This window comes from Bufo gargarizans, chromosome 1, assembly GCF_014858855.1.
Source record: "Bufo gargarizans isolate SCDJY-AF-19 chromosome 1, ASM1485885v1, whole genome shotgun sequence".
In the NCBI taxonomy this organism is placed as follows: domain Eukaryota; kingdom Metazoa; phylum Chordata; class Amphibia; order Anura; family Bufonidae; genus Bufo; species Bufo gargarizans.
The window spans coordinates 540768621-540787802 of NC_058080.1; the positions used below are offsets into that span (position 1 = coordinate 540768621).

At 45.8% G+C, this 19182-nt stretch overlaps 1 protein-coding gene across 1 annotated transcript in view; it reads right to left on the reverse strand.

Annotated features, from left to right (window-relative positions):
- Positions 1-19182, reverse strand: part of LOC122924432 (solute carrier family 2, facilitated glucose transporter member 5-like) — an 85535-nt gene that overhangs the window by 51898 nt on the left and 14455 nt on the right. The window contains exons 2-3 of the mRNA XM_044275528.1: positions 18740-18838; positions 14319-14479 (exon numbers count right to left, since the gene is read on the reverse strand). Coding sequence (XP_044131463.1) covers positions 14319-14479; positions 18740-18838 — 260 coding nt within the window. The remainder of the gene's footprint in view (positions 1-14318; positions 14480-18739; positions 18839-19182) is intronic.

The following is a 19182-nucleotide window of genomic DNA, read 5'->3' on the forward strand; positions in this document are numbered from 1 at the left end:
ATTTGAAATCTATCCCTAAAAGGGTATATAATATTGAAGGTGCACATAGGGTCATTCAGAATAACTTCACACACACGCTTCTGTGCATTTCCAAGTCTAATTCTGTCACTAAATCCATACCGGTGACCCAGCGCCTAAATACTAGGCCTCAAATTTAAATCCCTCTAAATCTCTCGTTACCCACCGCTGTACTGTTGTTGCTGGGCAAGATATTTAGTGTCCGTCAAAGCACATTTTTTGTTCTGGGTTGAAGTACAATTCCCAATTTAGCAATTTCATAATTTAGTGGTTTCTGCTATATCAGAGCTATTTGAAATCTATCCCTAAAAGGGTATATAATATTGAAGGTGCACATAGGGTCATTCAGAATAACTTCACACACACCCGCTACTGTGTATTTCCAAGTCTAATTCTGTCACTAAATCCATACCGGTGACCCAGCGCCTAAATACTAGGCCTCAAATTTAAATCCCTCTAAATCTCTCGTTACCCACCGCTGTACTGTTGTTGCTGGGCAAGATATTTAGTGTCCGTCAAAGCACATTTTTTGTTCTGGGTTGAAGTACAATTCCCAATTTAGCAATTTCATAATTTAGTGGTTTCTGCTATATCAGAGCTATTTGAAATCTATCCCTAAAAGGGTATATAATATTGAAGGTGCACATAGGGTCATTCAGAATAACTTCACACACACGCTTCTGTGCATTTCCAAGTCTAATTCTGTCACTAAATCCATACCGGTGACCCAGCGCCTAAATACTAGGCCTCAAATTTAAATCCCTCTAAATCTCTCGTTACCCACCGCTGTACTGTTGTTGCTGGGCAAGATATTTAGTGTCCGTCAAAGCACATTTTTTGTTCTGGGTTGAAGTACAATTCCCAATTTAGCAATTTCATAATTTAGTGGTTTCTGCTATATCAGAGCTATTTGAAATCTATCCCTAAAAGGGTATATAATATTGAAGGTGCACATAGGGTCATTCAGAATAACTTCACACACACCGCTACTGTGTATTTCCAAGTCTAATTCTGTCACTAAATCCATACCGGTGACCCAGCGCCTAAATACTAGGCCTCAAATTTAAATCCCTCTAAATCTCTCGTTACCCACCGCTGTACTGTTGTTGCTGGGCAAGATATTTAGTGTCCGTCAAAGCACATTTTTTGTTCTGGGTTGAAGTACAATTCCCAATTTAGCAATTTCATAATTTAGTGGTTTCTGCTATATCAGAGCTATTTGAAATCTATCCCTAAAAGGGTATATAATATTGAAGGTGCACATAGGGTCATTCAGAATAACTTCACACACACGCTTCTGTGCATTTCCAAGTCTAATTCTGTCACTAAATCCATACCGGTGACCCAGCGCCTAAATACTAGGCCTCAAATTTAAATCCCTCTAAATCTCTCGTTACCCACCGCTGTACTGTTGTTGCTGGGCAAGATATTTAGTGTCCGTCAAAGCACATTTTTTGTTCTGGGTTGAAGTACAATTCCCAATTTAGCAATTTCATAATTTAGTGGTTTCTGCTATATCAGAGCTATTTGAAATCTATCCCTAAAAGGGTATATAATATTGAAGGTGCACATAGGGTCATTCAGAATAACTTCACACACACCCGCTACTGTGTATTTCCAAGTCTAATTCTGTCACTAAATCCATACCGGTGACCCAGCGCCTAAATACTAGGCCTCAAATTTAAATCCCTCTAAATCTCTCGTTACCCACCGCTGTACTGTTGTTGCTGGGCAAGATATTTAGTGTCCGTCAAAGCACATTTTTTGTTCTGGGTTGAAGTACAATTCCCAATTTAGCAATTTCATAATTTAGTGGTTTCTGCTATATCAGAGCTATTTGAAATCTATCCCTAAAAGGGTATATAATATTGAAGGTGCACATAGGGTCATTCAGAATAACTTCACACACACGCTTCTGTGCATTTCCAAGTCTAATTCTGTCACTAAATCCATACCGGTGACCCAGCGCCTAAATACTAGGCCTCAAATTTAAATCCCTCTAAATCTCTCGTTACCCACCGCTGTACTGTTGTTGCTGGGCAAGATATTTAGTGTCCGTCAAAGCACATTTTTTGTTCTGGGTTGAAGTACAATTCCCAATTTAGCAATTTCATAATTTAGTGGTTTCTGCTATATCAGAGCTATTTGAAATCTATCCCTAAAAGGGTATATAATATTGAAGGTGCACATAGGGTCATTCAGAATAACTTCACACACACGCTTCTGTGCATTTCCAAGTCTAATTCTGTCACTAAATCCATACCGGTGACCCAGCGCCTAAATACTAGGCCTCAAATTTAAATCCCTCTAAATCTCTCGTTACCCACCGCTGTACTGTTGTTGCTGGGCAAGATATTTAGTGTCCGTCAAAGCACATTTTTTGTTCTGGGTTGAAGTACAATTCCCAATTTAGCAATTTCATAATTTAGTGGTTTCTGCTATATCAGAGCTATTTGAAATCTATCCCTAAAAGGGTATATAATATTGAAGGTGCACATAGGGTCATTCAGAATAACTTCACACACACCCGCTACTGTGTATTTCCAAGTCTAATTCTGTCACTAAATCCATACCGGTGACCCAGCGCCTAAATACTAGGCCTCAAATTTAAATCCCTCTAAATCTCTCGTTACCCACCGCTGTACTGTTGTTGCTGGGCAAGATATTTAGTGTCCGTCAAAGCACATTTTTTGTTCTGGGTTGAAGTACAATTCCCAATTTAGCAATTTCATAATTTAGTGGTTTCTGCTATATCAGAGCTATTTGAAATCTATCCCTAAAAGGGTATATAATATTGAAGGTGCACATAGGGTCATTCAGAATAACTTCACACACACCCGCTACTGTGTATTTCCAAGTCTAATTCTGTCACTAAACCCATACCTGTCACCCAGCGCCTAAATACTAGGCCTCAAATTTAAATCCCTCTAAATCTCTCGTTACCGCTGTCCTGTTGTAGCTGGGAAAGTTATTTAGTGCCCGTCAAAGCACATTTTTTGTTCTGGGTTGAAGTACAATTCCCAATTTAGCAATTTCATAATTTAGTGGTTCCTGCTATATCAGAGCTATTTGAAATCTATCCCTAAAAGGGTATATAATATTCAAGGTGCACATAGGGTCATTCAGAATAACTTCACACACACGCTTCTGTGCATTTCCAAGTCTAATTCTGTCACTAAATCCATACCGGTCACCCAGCGCCTAAATACTAGGCCTCAAATTTATATCCCGCTGAATTTGAATACAATACATTGGGCCAAATAATATATTTGTTGTTGTGGTGAACCATAACAATGAGAAAAACATCTAGTAAGGGACGCGGACGTGGACATGGTCGTGGTGGTGTTAGTGGACCCTCTGGTGCTGGGAGAGGACGTGGCCGTTCTGCCACATCCACACGTCCTAGTGTACCAACTACCTCAGGTCCCAGTAGCCGCCAGAATTTACAGCGATATATGGTGGGGCCCAATGCCGTTCTAAGGATGGTAAGGCCTGAGCAGGTACAGGCATTAGTCAATTGGGTGGCCGACAGTGGATCCAGCACGTTCACATTATCTCCCACCCAGTCTTCTGCAGAAAGCGCACAGATGGCGCCTGAAAACCAACCCCATCAGTCTGTCACATCACCCCCATGCATACCAGGGAAACTGTCTCAGCCTCAAGTTATGCAGCAGTCTCTTATGCTGTTTGAAGACTCCGCTGGCAGGGTTTCCCAAGGGCATCCACCTAGCCCTTCCCCAGCGGTGAAAGACATAGAATGCACTGACGCACAACCACTTATGTTTCCTGATGATGAGGACATGGGAATACCACCTCAGCATGTCTCTGATGATGACGAAACACAGGTGCCAACTGCTGCGTCTTTCTGCAGTGTGCAGACTGAACAGGAGGTCAGGGATCAAGACTGGGTGGAAGACGATGCAGGGGACGATGAGGTCCTAGACCCCACATGGAATGAAGGTCGTGCCACTGACTTTCACAGTTCGGAGGAAGAGGCAGTGGTGAGACCGAGCCAACAGCGTAGCAAAAGAGGGAGCAGTGGGCAAAAGCAGAACACCCGCCGCCAAGAGACTCCGCCTGCTACTGACCGCCGCCATCTGGGACCGAGCACCCCAAAGGCAGCTTCAAGGAGTTCCCTGGCATGGCACTTCTTCAAACAATGTGCTGACGACAAGACCCGAGTGGTTTGCACGCTGTGCCATCAGAGCCTGAAGCGAGGCATTAACGTTCTGAACCTGAGCACAACCTGCATGACCAGGCACCTGCATGCAAAGCATGAACTGCAGTGGAGTAAACACCTTAAAACCAAGGAAGTCACTCAGGCTCCCCCTGCTACCTCTTCTGCTGCTGCCGCCTCGGCCTATTCTGCTGCTGCCGCCTCGGCCTCTTCCTCCGCCTCTGGAGGAACGTTGGCACCTGCCGCCCAGCAAACAGGGGATGTACCACCAACACCACCACCACCACCTCCGTCACCAAGCGTCTCAACCATGTCACACGCCAGCGTTCAGCTCTCCATCTCACAAACATTTGATAGAAAGCGTAAATTCCCACCTAGCCACCCTCGATCCCTGGCCCTGAATGCCAGCATTTCTAAACTACTGGCCTATGAAATGCTGTCATTTAGGCTGGTGGACACAGACAGCTTCAAACAGCTCATGTCGCTTGCTGTCCCACAGTATGTTGTTCCCAGCCGCCACTACTTCTCCAAGAGAGCCGTGCCTTCCCTGCACAACCAAGTATCCGATAAAATCAAGTGTGCACTGCGCAACGCCATCTGTAGCAAGGTCCACCTAACCACAGATACGTGGACCAGTAAGCACGGCCAGGGACGCTATATCTCCCTAACTGCACACTGGGTAAATGTAGTGGCAGCTGGGCCCCAGGCGGAGAGCTGTTTGGCGCACGTCCTTCCGCCGCCAAGGATCGCAGGGCAACATTCTTTGCCTCCTGTTGCCACCTCCTCCTTCTCGGCTTCCTCCTCCTCTTCTTCCACCTGCTCATCCAGTCAGCCACACACCTTCACCACCAACTTCAGCACAGCCCGGGGTAAACGTCAGCAGGCCATTCTGAAACTCATATGTTTGGGGGACAGGCCCCACACCGCACAGGAGTTGTGGCGGGGTATTGAACAACAGACCGACGAGTGGTTGCTGCCGGTGAGCCTCAAGCCCGGCCTGGTGGTGTGTGATAATGGGCGAAATCTCGTTGCAGCTCTGGGACTAGCCAATTTGACGCACATCCCTTGCTTGGCGCATGTGCTGAATTTGGTGGTGCAGAAGTTCATTCACAACTACCCCGACATGTCAGAGCTGCTGCATAAAGTGCGGGCCGTCTGTTCGCGCTTCCGGCGTTCACATCCTGCTGCTGCTCGCCTGTCTGCGCTACAGCGTAACTTCGGCCTTCCCGCTCACCGCCTCATATGCGACGTGCCCACCAGGTGGAACTCCACCTTGCACATGCTGGACAGACTGTGCGAGCAGCAGCAGGCCATAGTGGAGTTTCAGCTGCAGCACGCACGGGTCAGTCGCACTACAGAACAGCACCACTTCACCACCAATGACTGGGCCTCCATGCGAGACCTGTGTGCCCTGTTGCGCTGTTTCGAGTACTCCACCAACATGGCCAGTGGCGATGACACCGTTATCAGCGTTACAATACCACTTCTATGTCTCCTTGAGAAAACACTTAGGGCGATGATGGAAGAGGAGGTGGCCCAGGAGGAGGAGGAGGAGGAGGAGGAGGAGGAAGAGGGGTCATTTTTAGCACTTTCTGGCCAGTCTCTTCGAAGTGACTCAGAGGGAGGTTTTTGGCAACAGCAGAGGCCAGGTACAAATGTGGCCAGCCAGGGCCCACTACTGGAGGACGAGGAGGACGAGGATGAGGAGGAGGTGGAGGAGGATGAGGATGAAGCATGGTCACAGCGGGGTGGCACCCAACGCAGCTCGGGTCCATCACTGGTGCGTGGCTGGGGGGAAAGGCAGGACGATGACGATACGCCTCCCACAGAGGATAGCTTGTCCTTACCCCTGGGCAGCCTGGCACACATGAGCGACTACATGCTGCAGTGCCTGCGCAACGACAGCAGAGTTGCCCACATTTTAACCTGTGCGGACTACTGGGTTGCCACCCTGCTGGATCCACGCTACAAAGACAATGTGCCCACCTTACTTCCTGCACTGGAGCGTGATAGGAAGATGCGCGAGTACAAGCGCACGTTGGTAGACGCGCTACTGAGAGCATTCCCAAATGTCACAGGGGAACAAGTGGAAGCCCAAGGCCAAGGCAGAGGAGGAGCAAGAGGTCGCCAAGGCAGCTGTGTCACGGCCAGCTCCTCTGAGGGCAGGGTTAGCATGGCAGAGATGTGGAAAACTTTTGTCAACACGCCACAGCTAACTGCACCACCACCTGATACGCAACGTGTTAGCAGGAGGCAACATTTCACTAACATGGTGGAACAGTACGTGTGCACACCCCTCCACGTACTGACTGATGGTTCGGCCCCATTCAACTTCTGGGTCTCTAAATTGTCCACGTGGCCAGAGCTAGCCTTTTATGCCTTGGAGGTGCTGGCCTGCCCGGCAGCCAGCGTTTTGTCTGAACGTGTATTCAGCACGGCAGGGGGCGTCATTACAGACAAACGCAGCCGCCTGTCTACAGCCAATGTGGACAAGCTGACGTTCATAAAAATGAACCAGGCATGGATCCCACAGGACCTGTCCGTCCCTTGTCCAGATTAGACATTAACTACCTCCCCATAACCATATATTATTGGACTCCAGGGCACTTCCTCATTCAATCCTATTTTTATTTTCATTTTACCATTATATTGCGAGGCTACCCAAAGTTGAATGAACCTCTCCTCTGCCTGTGTGCTAGGCCTAAATATATGCCAATGGACTGTTGCAGTGGTGGCTGACGTGAAGCCTCATTCTCTGCTATGACATGCAGACTGATTCTCTGCTGTCATGAAGCCAGATTGTCTGTTACGGGACCTCTCTGCTCTGCCTGTGTGCTAGGCCTAAATATATGCCAATGGACTGTTGCAGTGGTGGGTGACGTGAAGCCTCATTCTCTGCTATGACATGCAGACTGATTCTCTGCTGACATGAAGCCAGATTGTCTGTTACGGGACCTCTCTGCTCTGCCTGTGTGCTAGGCCTAAATATATGCCAATGGACTGTTGCAGTGGTGGGTGACGTGAAGCCTCATTCTCTGCTATGACATGCAGACTGATTCTCTGCTGACATGAAGCCAGATCCTCTGTTACGGGAGCTCTCTCCTCTGCCTGGGTGCTGGGCCTAAATTTATGACAATGGACTGTTGCAGTGGTGGCTGACGTGAAGCCTGATTCTCTGCTATGACATGCAGACTGATTCTCTGCTGTCATGAAGCCAGATTGTCTGTTACGGGACCTCTCTCCTCTGCCTGTGTGCTAGGCCTAAATATATGCCAATGGACTGTTGCAGTGGTGGGTGACGTGAAGCCTGATTCTCTGCTATGATATGAAGACTGATTCTCTGCTGACATGAAGCCAGATTGTCTGTTACGGGACCTTTCTCCTCTGCCTGGGTTCTGGGCCTAAATTTATGAAAATTGACTGTTGCAGTGGTGGGTGACGTGAAGCCTGATTCTCTGCTATGATATGAAGACTGATTCTCTGCTGACATGAAGCCAGATTGTCTGTTACGGGACCTTTCTCCTCTGCCTGGGTTCTGGGCCTAAATTTATGAAAATTGACTGTTGCAGTGGTGGGTGACGTGAAGCCTGATTCTCTGCTATGATATGAAGACTGATTCTCTGCTGACATGAAGCCAGATTGTCTGTTACGGGACCTTTCTCCTCTGCCTGGGTTCTGGGCCTAAATTTATGAAAATTGACTCTTACAGTGGTGGGTGACGTGAAGCCTGATTCTCTGCTATGATATGAAGACTGATTCTCTGCTGACATGAAGCCAGATTCTCTGTTACGGGACCTCTCTCCTCTGCCTGGGTGCTGGGCCTAAATTTATGACAATGGACTGTTGCAGTGGTGGCTGACGTGAAGCCTGATTCTCTGCTATGACATGCAGACTGATTCTCTGCTGTCATGAAGCCAGATTGTCTGTTACGGGACCTCTCTGCTCTGCCTGTGTGCTAGGCCTAAATATATGCCAATGGACTGTTGCAGTGGTGGGTGACGTGAAGCCTGATTCTCTGCTATGATATGAAGACTGATTCTCTGCTGACATGAAGCCAGATTGTCTGTTACGGGACCTTTCTCCTCTGCCTGGGTTCTGGGCCTAAATTTATGAAAATTGACTCTTACAGTGGTGGGTGACGTGAAGCCTGATTCTCTGCTATGATATGAAGACTGATTCTCTGCTGACATGAAGCCAGATTCTCTGTTACGGGACCTCTCTCCTCTGCCTGGGTGCTGGGCCTAAATTTATGACAATGGACTGTTGCAGTGGTGGCTGACGTGAAGCCTGATTCTCTGCTATGACATGCAGACTGATTCTCTGCTGTCATGAAGCCAGATTGTCTGTTACGGGACCTCTCTGCTCTGCCTGTGTGCTAGGCCTAAATATATGCCAATGGACTGTTGCAGTGGTGGGTGACGTGAAGCCTGATTCTCTGCTATGATATGAAGACTGATTCTCTGCTGACATGAAGCCAGATTGTCTGTTACGGGACCTTTCTCCTCTGCCTGGGTTCTGGGCCTAAATTTATGAAAATTGACTCTTACAGTGGTGGGTGACGTGAAGCCTGATTCTCTGCTATGATATGAAGACTGATTCTCTGCTGACATGAAGCCAGATTGTCTGTTACGGGACCTCTCTCCTCTGCCTGGGTGCTGGGCCTAAATTTATGACAATGGACTGTTGCAGTGGTGGCTGACGTGAAGCCTGATTCTCTGCTATGACATGCAGACTGATTCTCTGCTGACATGAAGCCAGATTCTCTGTTACGGGACCTCTCTCCTCTGCCTGTGTGTGTGCTGGGCCTAAATATATGCCAATGGACTGTTGCAGTGGTGGCTGACGTGAAGCCTCATTCTCTGCTATGACATGCAGACTAATTCTCTGCTGACATGAAGACAGATTCTCTGTTACGGGACCTCCCTCCTCTGCCTGGGTGCTGGGCCTAAATATATGCCAATGGACTGTTGCAGTGGTGGCTGACGTGAAGCCTCATTCTCTGCTATGACATGCAGACTAATTCTCTGCTGACATGAAGACAGATTCTCTGTTACGGGACCTCCCTCCTCTGCCTGGGTGCTGGGCCTAAATATATGCCAATGGACTGTTGCAGTGGTGGGTGACGTGAAGCCTCATTCTCTGCTATGACATGCAGACTGATTCTCTGCTGTCATGAAGCCAGATTGTCTGTTACGGGACCTCTCTGCTCTGCCTGTGTGCTAGGCCTAAATATATGCCAATGGACTGTTGCAGTGGTGGGTGACGTGAAGCCTCATTCTCTGCTATGACATGCAGACTGATTCTCTGCTGTCATGAAGCCAGATTGTCTGTTACGGGACCTCTCTGCTCTGCCTGTGTGCTAGGCCTAAATATATGCCAATGGACTGTTGCAGTGGTGGGTGACGTGAAGCCTGATTCTCTGCTATGATATGAAGACTGATTCTCTGCTGACATGAAGCCAGATTGTCTGTTACGGGACCTTTCTCCTCTGCCTGGGTTCTGGGCCTAAATTTATGAAAATTGACTGTTGCAGTGGTGGGTGACGTGAAGCCTGATTCTCTGCTATGATATGAAGACTGATTCTCTGCTGACATGAAGCCAGATTGTCTGTTACGGGACCTTTCTCCTCTGCCTGGGTTCTGGGCCTAAATTTATGAAAATTGACTGTTGCAGTGGTGGGTGACGTGAAGCCTGATTCTCTGCTATGATATGAAGACTGATTCTCTGCTGACATGAAGCCAGATTGTCTGTTACGGGACCTTTCTCCTCTGCCTGGGTTCTGGGCCTAAATTTATGAAAATTGACTCTTACAGTGGTGGGTGACGTGAAGCCTGATTCTCTGCTATGATATGAAGACTGATTCTCTGCTGACATGAAGCCAGATTCTCTGTTACGGGACCTCTCTCCTCTGCCTGGGTGCTGGGCCTAAATTTATGACAATGGACTGTTGCAGTGGTGGCTGACGTGAAGCCTGATTCTCTGCTATGACATGCAGACTGATTCTCTGCTGTCATGAAGCCAGATTGTCTGTTACGGGACCTCTCTGCTCTGCCTGTGTGCTAGGCCTAAATATATGCCAATGGACTGTTGCAGTGGTGGGTGACGTGAAGCCTGATTCTCTGCTATGATATGAAGACTGATTCTCTGCTGACATGAAGCCAGATTGTCTGTTACGGGACCTTTCTCCTCTGCCTGGGTTCTGGGCCTAAATTTATGAAAATTGACTCTTACAGTGGTGGGTGACGTGAAGCCTCATTCTCTGCTATGATATGAAGACTGATTCTCTGCTGACATGAAGCCAGATTGTCTGTTACGGGACCTCTCTCCTCTGCCTGGGTGCTGGGCCTAAATTTATGACAATGGACTGTTGCAGTGGTGGCTGACGTGAAGCCTGATTCTCTGCTATGACATGCAGACTGATTCTCTGCTGACATGAAGCCAGATTCTCTGTTACGGGACCTCTCTCCTCTGCCTGTGTGTGTGCTGGGCCTAAATATATGCCAATGGACTGTTGCAGTGGTGGCTGACGTGAAGCCTCATTCTCTGCTATGACATGCAGACTAATTCTCTGCTGACATGAAGACAGATTCTCTGTTACGGGACCTCCCTCCTCTGCCTGGGTGCTGGGCCTAAATATATGCCAATGGACTGTTGCAGTGGTGGCTGACGTGAAGCCTCATTCTCTGCTATGACATGCAGACTAATTCTCTGCTGACATGAAGACAGATTCTCTGTTACGGGACCTCCCTCCTCTGCCTGGGTGCTGGGCCTAAATATATGCCAATGGACTGTTGCAGTGGTGGCTGACGTGAAGCCTCATTCTCTGCTATGACATGCAGACTGATTCTCTGCTGTCATGAAGCCAGATTGTCTGTTACGGGACCTCTCTGCTCTGCCTGTGTGCTAGGCCTAAATATATGCCAATGGACTGTTGCAGTGGTGGGTGACGTAAAGCCTGATTCTCTGCTATGATATGAAGACTGATTCTCTGCTGACATGAAGCCAGATTGTCTGTTACGGGACCTTTCTCCTCTGCCTGGGTTCTGGGCCTAAATTTATGAAAATTGACTCTTACAGTGGTGGGTGACGTGAAGCCTGATTCTCTGCTATGATATGAAGACTGATTCTCTGCTGACATGAAGCCAGATTCTCTGTTACGGGACCTCTCTCCTCTGCCTGGGTGCTGGGCCTAAATTTATGACAATGGACTGTTGCAGTGGTGGCTGACGTGAAGCCTCATTCTCTGCTATGACATGCAGACTGATTCTCTGCTGTCATGAAGCCAGATTGTCTGTTACGGGACCTCTCTGCTCTGCCTGTGTGCTAGGCCTAAAGATATGCCAATGGACTGTTGCAGTGGTGGGTGACGTGAAGCCTGATTCTCTGCTATGATATGAAGACTGATTCTCTGCTGACATGAAGCCAGATTGTCTGTTACGGGACCTTTCTCCTCTGCCTGGGTTCTGGGCCTAAATTTATGAAAATTGACTCTTACAGTGGTGGGTGACGTGAAGCCTGATTCTCTGCTATGATATGAAGACTGATTCTCTGCTGACATGAAGCCAGATTGTCTGTTACGGGACCTCTCTCCTCTGCCTGGGTGCTGGGCCTAAATTTATGACAATGGACTGTTGCAGTGGTGGCTGACGTGAAGCCTGATTCTCTGCTATGACATGCAGACTGATTCTCTGCTGACATGAAGCCAGATTCTCTGTTACGGGACCTCTCTCCTCTGCCTGTGTGTGTGCTGGGCCTAAATATATGCCAATGGACTGTTGCAGTGGTGGCTGACGTGAAGCCTCATTCTCTGCTATGACATGCAGACTAATTCTCTGCTGACATGAAGACAGATTCTCTGTTACGGGACCTCCCTCCTCTGCCTGGGTGCTGGGCCTAAATATATGCCAATGGACTGTTGCAGTGGTGGCTGACGTGAAGCCTCATTCTCTGCTATGACATGCAGACTAATTCTCTGCTGACATGAAGACAGATTCTCTGTTACGGGACCTCCCTCCTCTGCCTGGGTGCTGGGCCTAAATATATGCCAATGGACTGTTGCAGTGGTGGCTGACGTGAAGCCTCATTCTCTGCTATGACATGCAGACTGATTCTCTGCTGACATGAAGCCAGATTGTCTGTTACGGGACCTCTCTCCTCTGCCTGGGTGCTGGGTAGTGTTGAGAGCGAATATTCGAAAAGCAAATTTTTTTCGCGAATATCGCAACTTCGCGATTTCGCGAATATTTCGAATATAGTGCTATATATTCGTAAAAACGAATATTCGTTTTTTGTTTTCCCCCCCCCCCCCCACAAAATTACAGTACACATATAATTGATTGTTTCCCAAAGGTCCAACAGCTCAGATCTTACTCACATTGCCTAGAAAGTGATTGAGGCGCGAATCTTCGTAAGGCGATTTTATTAGCGCACATGCGAATATCGGCACGTCCCAGAACAGAGGCAAAGGGCTTTGCATTCATACATTAGTGAATTGAGTTGCGAATCTTCGTAAGGCGATTTTATTAGCGCACATGCGAATATCTACACTTGTCCCAGAACAGAGGCAAAGGGCTTTGCATTCATACATTAGTGATTGAATTGAGCTGCGAATCTTCGTAAGGCGATTTTATTAACGCAAATGCAAATATCTACACTTGTCCCCAGAACAGAGAGGCAAAGGCCTGTGCATTCATATAGTATAGCACCATATTCGCGAATACGTAGAACTTCGTAAAATTCGATTTACGAATATTCGTATTTTTTATTTTACTTTCCACCTTACAGATTACATTGATCTGTACTCTGTCAACTACTGTCATCACCCCCCACTGTATCTCGATTGATTCCCAAAAGTCTCACATTCCCTAGAAAGTGATTGAGGTGCGAATCTTCGTAAGGCGATTTTATTAGCGCACATGCGAATATCTACACTTGTCCCAGAACAGAGGCAAAGGGCATTGCATTCATACATTAGTGATTGAATTGAGTTGCGAATCTTCGTAAGGCGATTTCATTAGCGCACATGTGAATTTTGCATAGCATATGTATTATGCGATAATTCGAATTATCGCATATGCGAAATAATAACGAATTTGAATAATCGCGAATATTTTACGAATATTCTTTCGAATATTCACAAAATTTCGCGAATTCGAATATGGGACATGCCGCTCAACACTAGTGCTGGGCCTAAATTTATGACAATGGACTGTTGCAGTGGTGGGTGACGTGAAGCCTGATTCTCTGCTATGACATGCAGACTGATTCTCTGCTGACATGAAGCCAGATTGTCTGTTACGGGACCTCTCTCCTCTGCCTGGGTGCTGGGCCTAAATATATGCCAATGGACTGTTGCAGTGGTGGCTGACGTGAAGCCTCATTCTCTGCTATGACATGCAGACTAATTCTCTGCTGACATGAAGACAGATTCTCTGTTACGGGACCTCTCTCCTCTGCCTGGGTGCCGGGGCCTAAATATCTGAGAATGGACTGTTCCAGTGGTGGGTGACGGGAAGCCAGATTCTCTGCTATGGAACCTCTCTCCAATTGATTTTGGTTAATTTTTATTTATTTAATTTTTATTTTAATTCATTTCCCTATCCACATTTGTTTGCAGGGGATTTACCTACATGTTGCTGCCTTTTGCAGCCCTCTAGCTCTTTCCTGGGCTGTTTTACAGCCTTTTTAGTGCCGAAAAGTTCGGGTCCCCATTGACTTCAATGGGGTTCGGGTTCGGGACGAAGTTCGGATCGGGTTCGGATCCCGAACCCGAACATTTCCGGGATGTTCGGCCGAACTTCTCGAACCCGAACATCCAGGTGTTCGCTCAACTCTATTACAGACCACCCTGCCATCCATCAGTGGTGGTCGTGCTTGCATCTTACTGAAGTGAGACAACCCCTTTAATAACATTGGCTGTGTGCTTGGGGTCATTTTCCTGCTGCAGAATGGTATTGCACCAGGGTATTTCTCTTTTGCTCATTCACTTTAACTATTAACACTTTTAGCAGCATTTTACCTTGCAGCTGTTTTTCCACACCTGTCTAAAACCTTTGCACAGCACTGTACATGTCAACAAACTGTCATGTCATTACTGTAAATTTATTGAGAACTGTCGACTTACTTTCCATATTTAGAAGATAAATATCCAGATCCCAGAGAGCCCACCAGCCCTCCAATGCAGTAACTTGACACAATAAAAGACCAAAGTAACCTCAGGCTGTTGTCGGTAATAGATAGGTCGTAGCGATGCATCCATGTGTCGTTGATGAAACTCTTTACAAACTAGAAGATAATTACAGAGTATTCATTACAATGTGGATGTAGTTTTCCTAATGGTCTTTTACATGGGTAGATGATCAGGTGTATGATAGCAATTGAACAATCATTTAAGAGCAGCTTGAACAATTATTTGGCAATTTTTTTTAAATCAGAAAAACTTTCTTGGAAAATGTCACTTTTTTTTTATTGTAAATTAGACCAGAAAACTGTTTTCCCCTCTGTTTTCCAGCATTCATAGTTTTTTATGTCTTCAATGTAGCCATGTGACACATTTTATTTTGTGGGATAAGTTGTACTTTTCCTAGGAAATATTGAGGAGTACATATATTTTAGCATTACATTTTTATTGTCTACAAAACACAGTAATTTGGGCTGAAAAAGTGGGATTCTATAATTGAATGTGGGAAGACACACTTTAGTATGAGGCTAGGTCTACACGACGACATTTGTCGCGCGACATTTTGTTGCACCAATGTTGCGCGACAATTTTTATAATGACAGTCTATGGTGTCGCACTGCAACATGCAACATACTGCGACTGCGACGCGACAGTCGCAGAAAATCCATTCGAGATGGATTTTTCTGCGACTGTCGCGTCGCAGTCGCAACATGTCGCATGTTGCAGTGCGACACCATAGACTGCCATTATAAAAATTGTCGCGCGACATTGGTGCAACAAAATGTCGCGCGACAACTGTTGCGCCCTATCTGTCGCATGACTTTTTGTCGCGCGACAAATGTCGTCGTGTAGACCTAGCCTAAAGGGTGGGGGCTGAGGTGAGACAGGGCACTGCATTCTGCGCAAAGTATTCCTTAGAAATTCTCTGGCTATTTTACTTTATTGTATCTTCTATCAGTCTGATTGGAGAACTTGCAGAGAGAAACAGCTGCTACTAATTTGCAGCTCATCCTAAAGCTAAAGTGAACCCTGTTTTTACTTGAACAAAGATTGGGGAAATCAGCATGTGGGGAGGTTTAACCACTTCCTGACATATAGATTTTCAATTTTTGAGCTTTTATTTTTCACTCCCGGCTTTCCTGAAGCCATAACTTTTATTGGGAAGCTGGATTTTTTTTTCCAAATGTGGTGGAATTGGAAAAATTGTAATCCTGCCACAGTTTTATGGGTTTTGTTTTTACAGCATTCACTAAGCGGTAAAACTGACAGCAATACCATATTTGTAGTTTTATTGTTCCAATAATAAAAAAAATATATGTTTCTTTTCATTGCCATACTCTCATCCCTTTAACTGTTTTATAGTTATGTCTATGGAGCTGTATGAGGGCTCATTTTTTTGTGGGATGATCTGTAGTGTTAATTGATTTTAGGATGTGTAGGACTTTTTATTCATTTTTTTCGGAGAGGTGAAGTGATGAAAAAATGGCGAATCGGCCATATTAATATCTTTTTTTAATGTTATGGATTAAATAATTTTTAATAGCATGGGCATTTTTGGATGCAGCAATGTGTACGATTTTTATTTTTTGTTTATTTATTTTCATTCTTGCGCAGGTTGCAGGTTGTGCTGCTAGGTTTCCAGCCTCTCAGATGCCGTAGTCACATTACCACCAATCGCGCACTTTTGCCCCAGGTGTTTGCACCCTCTACAAAGGCGCCATCTTTAAAAACACAACATCCACCGTAGTATTATGGCTGATGCTGAGACTGGGTTAAAAGAGCACTGATTGACTTGCAATATTGTTGATCGGCGTGCATAATTTGCAGAAATCTGTCAGTGTAAAAGGACCTTTAGGCCTCTTTCACACGAGCGTTTCCGGATAAGGTCCGGATGCGTCCCAGTGCATTGCGGCATACCAGCACGAGTAGGTACGCAATTGCAGTCAGTTTTGACTGCGATTGCATTCCGTTGTTCAGTTTTTATCGCGCGGGTGCAATGCATTTTGCATGCGCGTGATAAAAAACTGAATGTGGTTCCCAGACCCGAACTTCTTCACAGAAGTTCAGGTTTGGGTTCAAGGTTGTATTAGATTGTATTGTTTTCCCTTCTAACATGGTTATAAGGGAAAATAATAGCATTCTGAATACAGAATACATAGTACAATAGGGCTGAAGGGGTTAAAAAAAAAAAAAAAATTTAAAGGGCTTCTGTCACCTCACTAAACTGTTTTTTTTTTTTTTTGTTTACTTATAATCCCTATACTGCGATTTATGCATACATAATCAAATTAATCATTTCGGTTCAGTAGATTCAGTTAAAAACGTACTTTTAAAATATGCAAATTACCTTGCTACCAGCAAGTAGGGCGGCTACTTGCTGTTAGCATCCGCATCCTCCTATCCTAAAGACGCCCCATCCGCATGTTGATTGACAGGGCCAGCGAACGGGATCGTCGGCGCAGGCGCATTGAGGATGGAGCGGCCGAGCGAGTGTCCGCCTCTCAGTGCGCCTGCGCCGACTGAATACTGTTACGGCACAGGCGCGAGATCTTGATAGCAGACAGGGCTAGCCGGAGGACGATCCCGTTCGCTGGCCCAGTCAATCAACATGCGGAGGGGGCGTCTTTAGGATAGGAGGATGCGGCTGCTAACAGCAAGTAGCCGCCCTACTTGCTGGTAGCAAGGTAATTTGCATATTTTAAAAGTACGTTTTTAACAGAATCTACTGAACCGAAATGATTAATTAGATTATGTATGCACAAATCGCAGTATAGGGATTATAAGTAAACAAAAAAAAAAAAACAGTTTAGTGGGGTGACAGAAGCCCTTTAACTCACCTTAATCCACTTGTTCGCGCAGCCGGCATCTCTTCTGTCTTGTTGTGTGAGGAATAGGACCTTTGATGACGTCACTATGCTCATCACATGGCCCATCACACGATCTTTTACCATGGTGATGGATCATGTGACGGACCATGTGATGAACGTAGTGACGTCATCAAAGGTCCTATTCCTCACACAACAAGACAGAAGAGATGCCGACTGCGCGAACAAGTGGATTAAGGTCAGTTAAGTTATTTTTATATTTTTTTAACCCCTCCAGCGCTATTGTACTATGCATTCTGTATTCAGAATGCTATTATTTTCCCTTATAACCATGTTATAAGGGAAAATAATAAAGATCGGGTCCCCATCCTGATCGTCTCCTAGCAACCGTGCGTGAAAATCGCACCGAATCCCCACTTGCTTGCGATTTTCACGCAGCCCCATTAACTTCTATGGGGCCTGCGTTGCGTGAAAAACGCACAAAATAGAGCATGCTGCGATTTTCACACAACTCACAAGTGATGCGTGAAAATCACCGCTCATGTGCACAGCCCCATAGAAATGAATGGGTCCGGATTCAGTGCGGGTGCAATGCGTTCAACTCACGCATTGCACCCGCGTGGAAAACTCGCCTGTGTGAAAGGGGCCTTACTTTGATATAGGTCACTGGTAATTTTACTGCTGTTTAGAAACTGTCCTGTAACACCTTTTTGACTAGCACAGAATACCCAACTGAGACCCATGGAGGGCTGGGTCTACATGAAGAAATGTGTTGCTAAAATGAAGATCGCATCTAATAATTGTCAATGGGGGTCACAAAGCGAAATGCTGCAACTGTGACAGTTGAAAACATTCAAGTTGCAGACAAGTCACACAAATGTTTTTGGTTGTGCAACTTTTCTGAGACTTACTGTTGCATGACACATGTTGCCATGTAGCCCCAGACTATGGGTGGATATGTGGATACACCATAAATGTCTAAGATAGGAATATCCCATATATTAAGGGTCCATTCACACGTCCGTAAGAGTTTTGCGCATCTGCAAATTGCGGATCCGCAAAACACGGACACCTGCAATGTGCGATCCGCAATTTGCGGACCGCACATCACAGACACTATAATAGAAAATGCCTTTTCTGGTCTGGAATTGCGGACAAGAATAGGACATGTTCTATTTTTTTCAGGAACGGAATTGCGGATCCCGAAAAAACGCATGCGGATCCCGGAAATGCGGATTCACATCCGTTCCAGCCCCATTGAAAGTGAATGGGTCTGCAAATTACGGAACGAATGCGGACCCAAATTACGGATGTGTGAATGGACCCTAACTTGTTTAGAATTTTAACATGGCTTAATGTTTACCGTATATACTTTTTTATCTTTGTTCACCATGGATCTCCAGATCCCTCCCTCCACTGGTGTAGTGTAGTAGGGTTTGTGTTACATTTTTACAGTTCCCCTTAAAAAGGCTAGGTATATGTTTGATTTAAATGATTCAAAAAGTCACGCTTATTCATAAAGCTTAGTTATATACTGACCTGCGAAGGGGAGTTAATGACGGATATGTGAAATCCATATTGAAAAGATCCCCCAATTCCGAGTACAAACATTAGCATGAATAGTCCATGATATTGTACCTGAAATACACAATGTAACACCAAAATATGATTCTATGTGGTGCTTTGTGATAAACAAAATCTGGAGGGAAACAATAAGGCATAATGGTATGTTCACACGTGTTGGATACACCTCTGATTTTCCACAGAGAAATTGTGGGTGGAAAATCGGCAGCATATTATAGTGTCAGCAAAGTGTATGAGATTTTTCAAAATCTCATCCATACACTACAAAAACATCTAAATGGAACTTGACCTGCTATAATGATGTAACTGTAATTTTTTGATATGTAACAGTGACATATCAAAGCTTTTGGTCCAAGTGCTGAGACCCCCACTGATCTCTGAAAAAGGGAGAGAGTCTA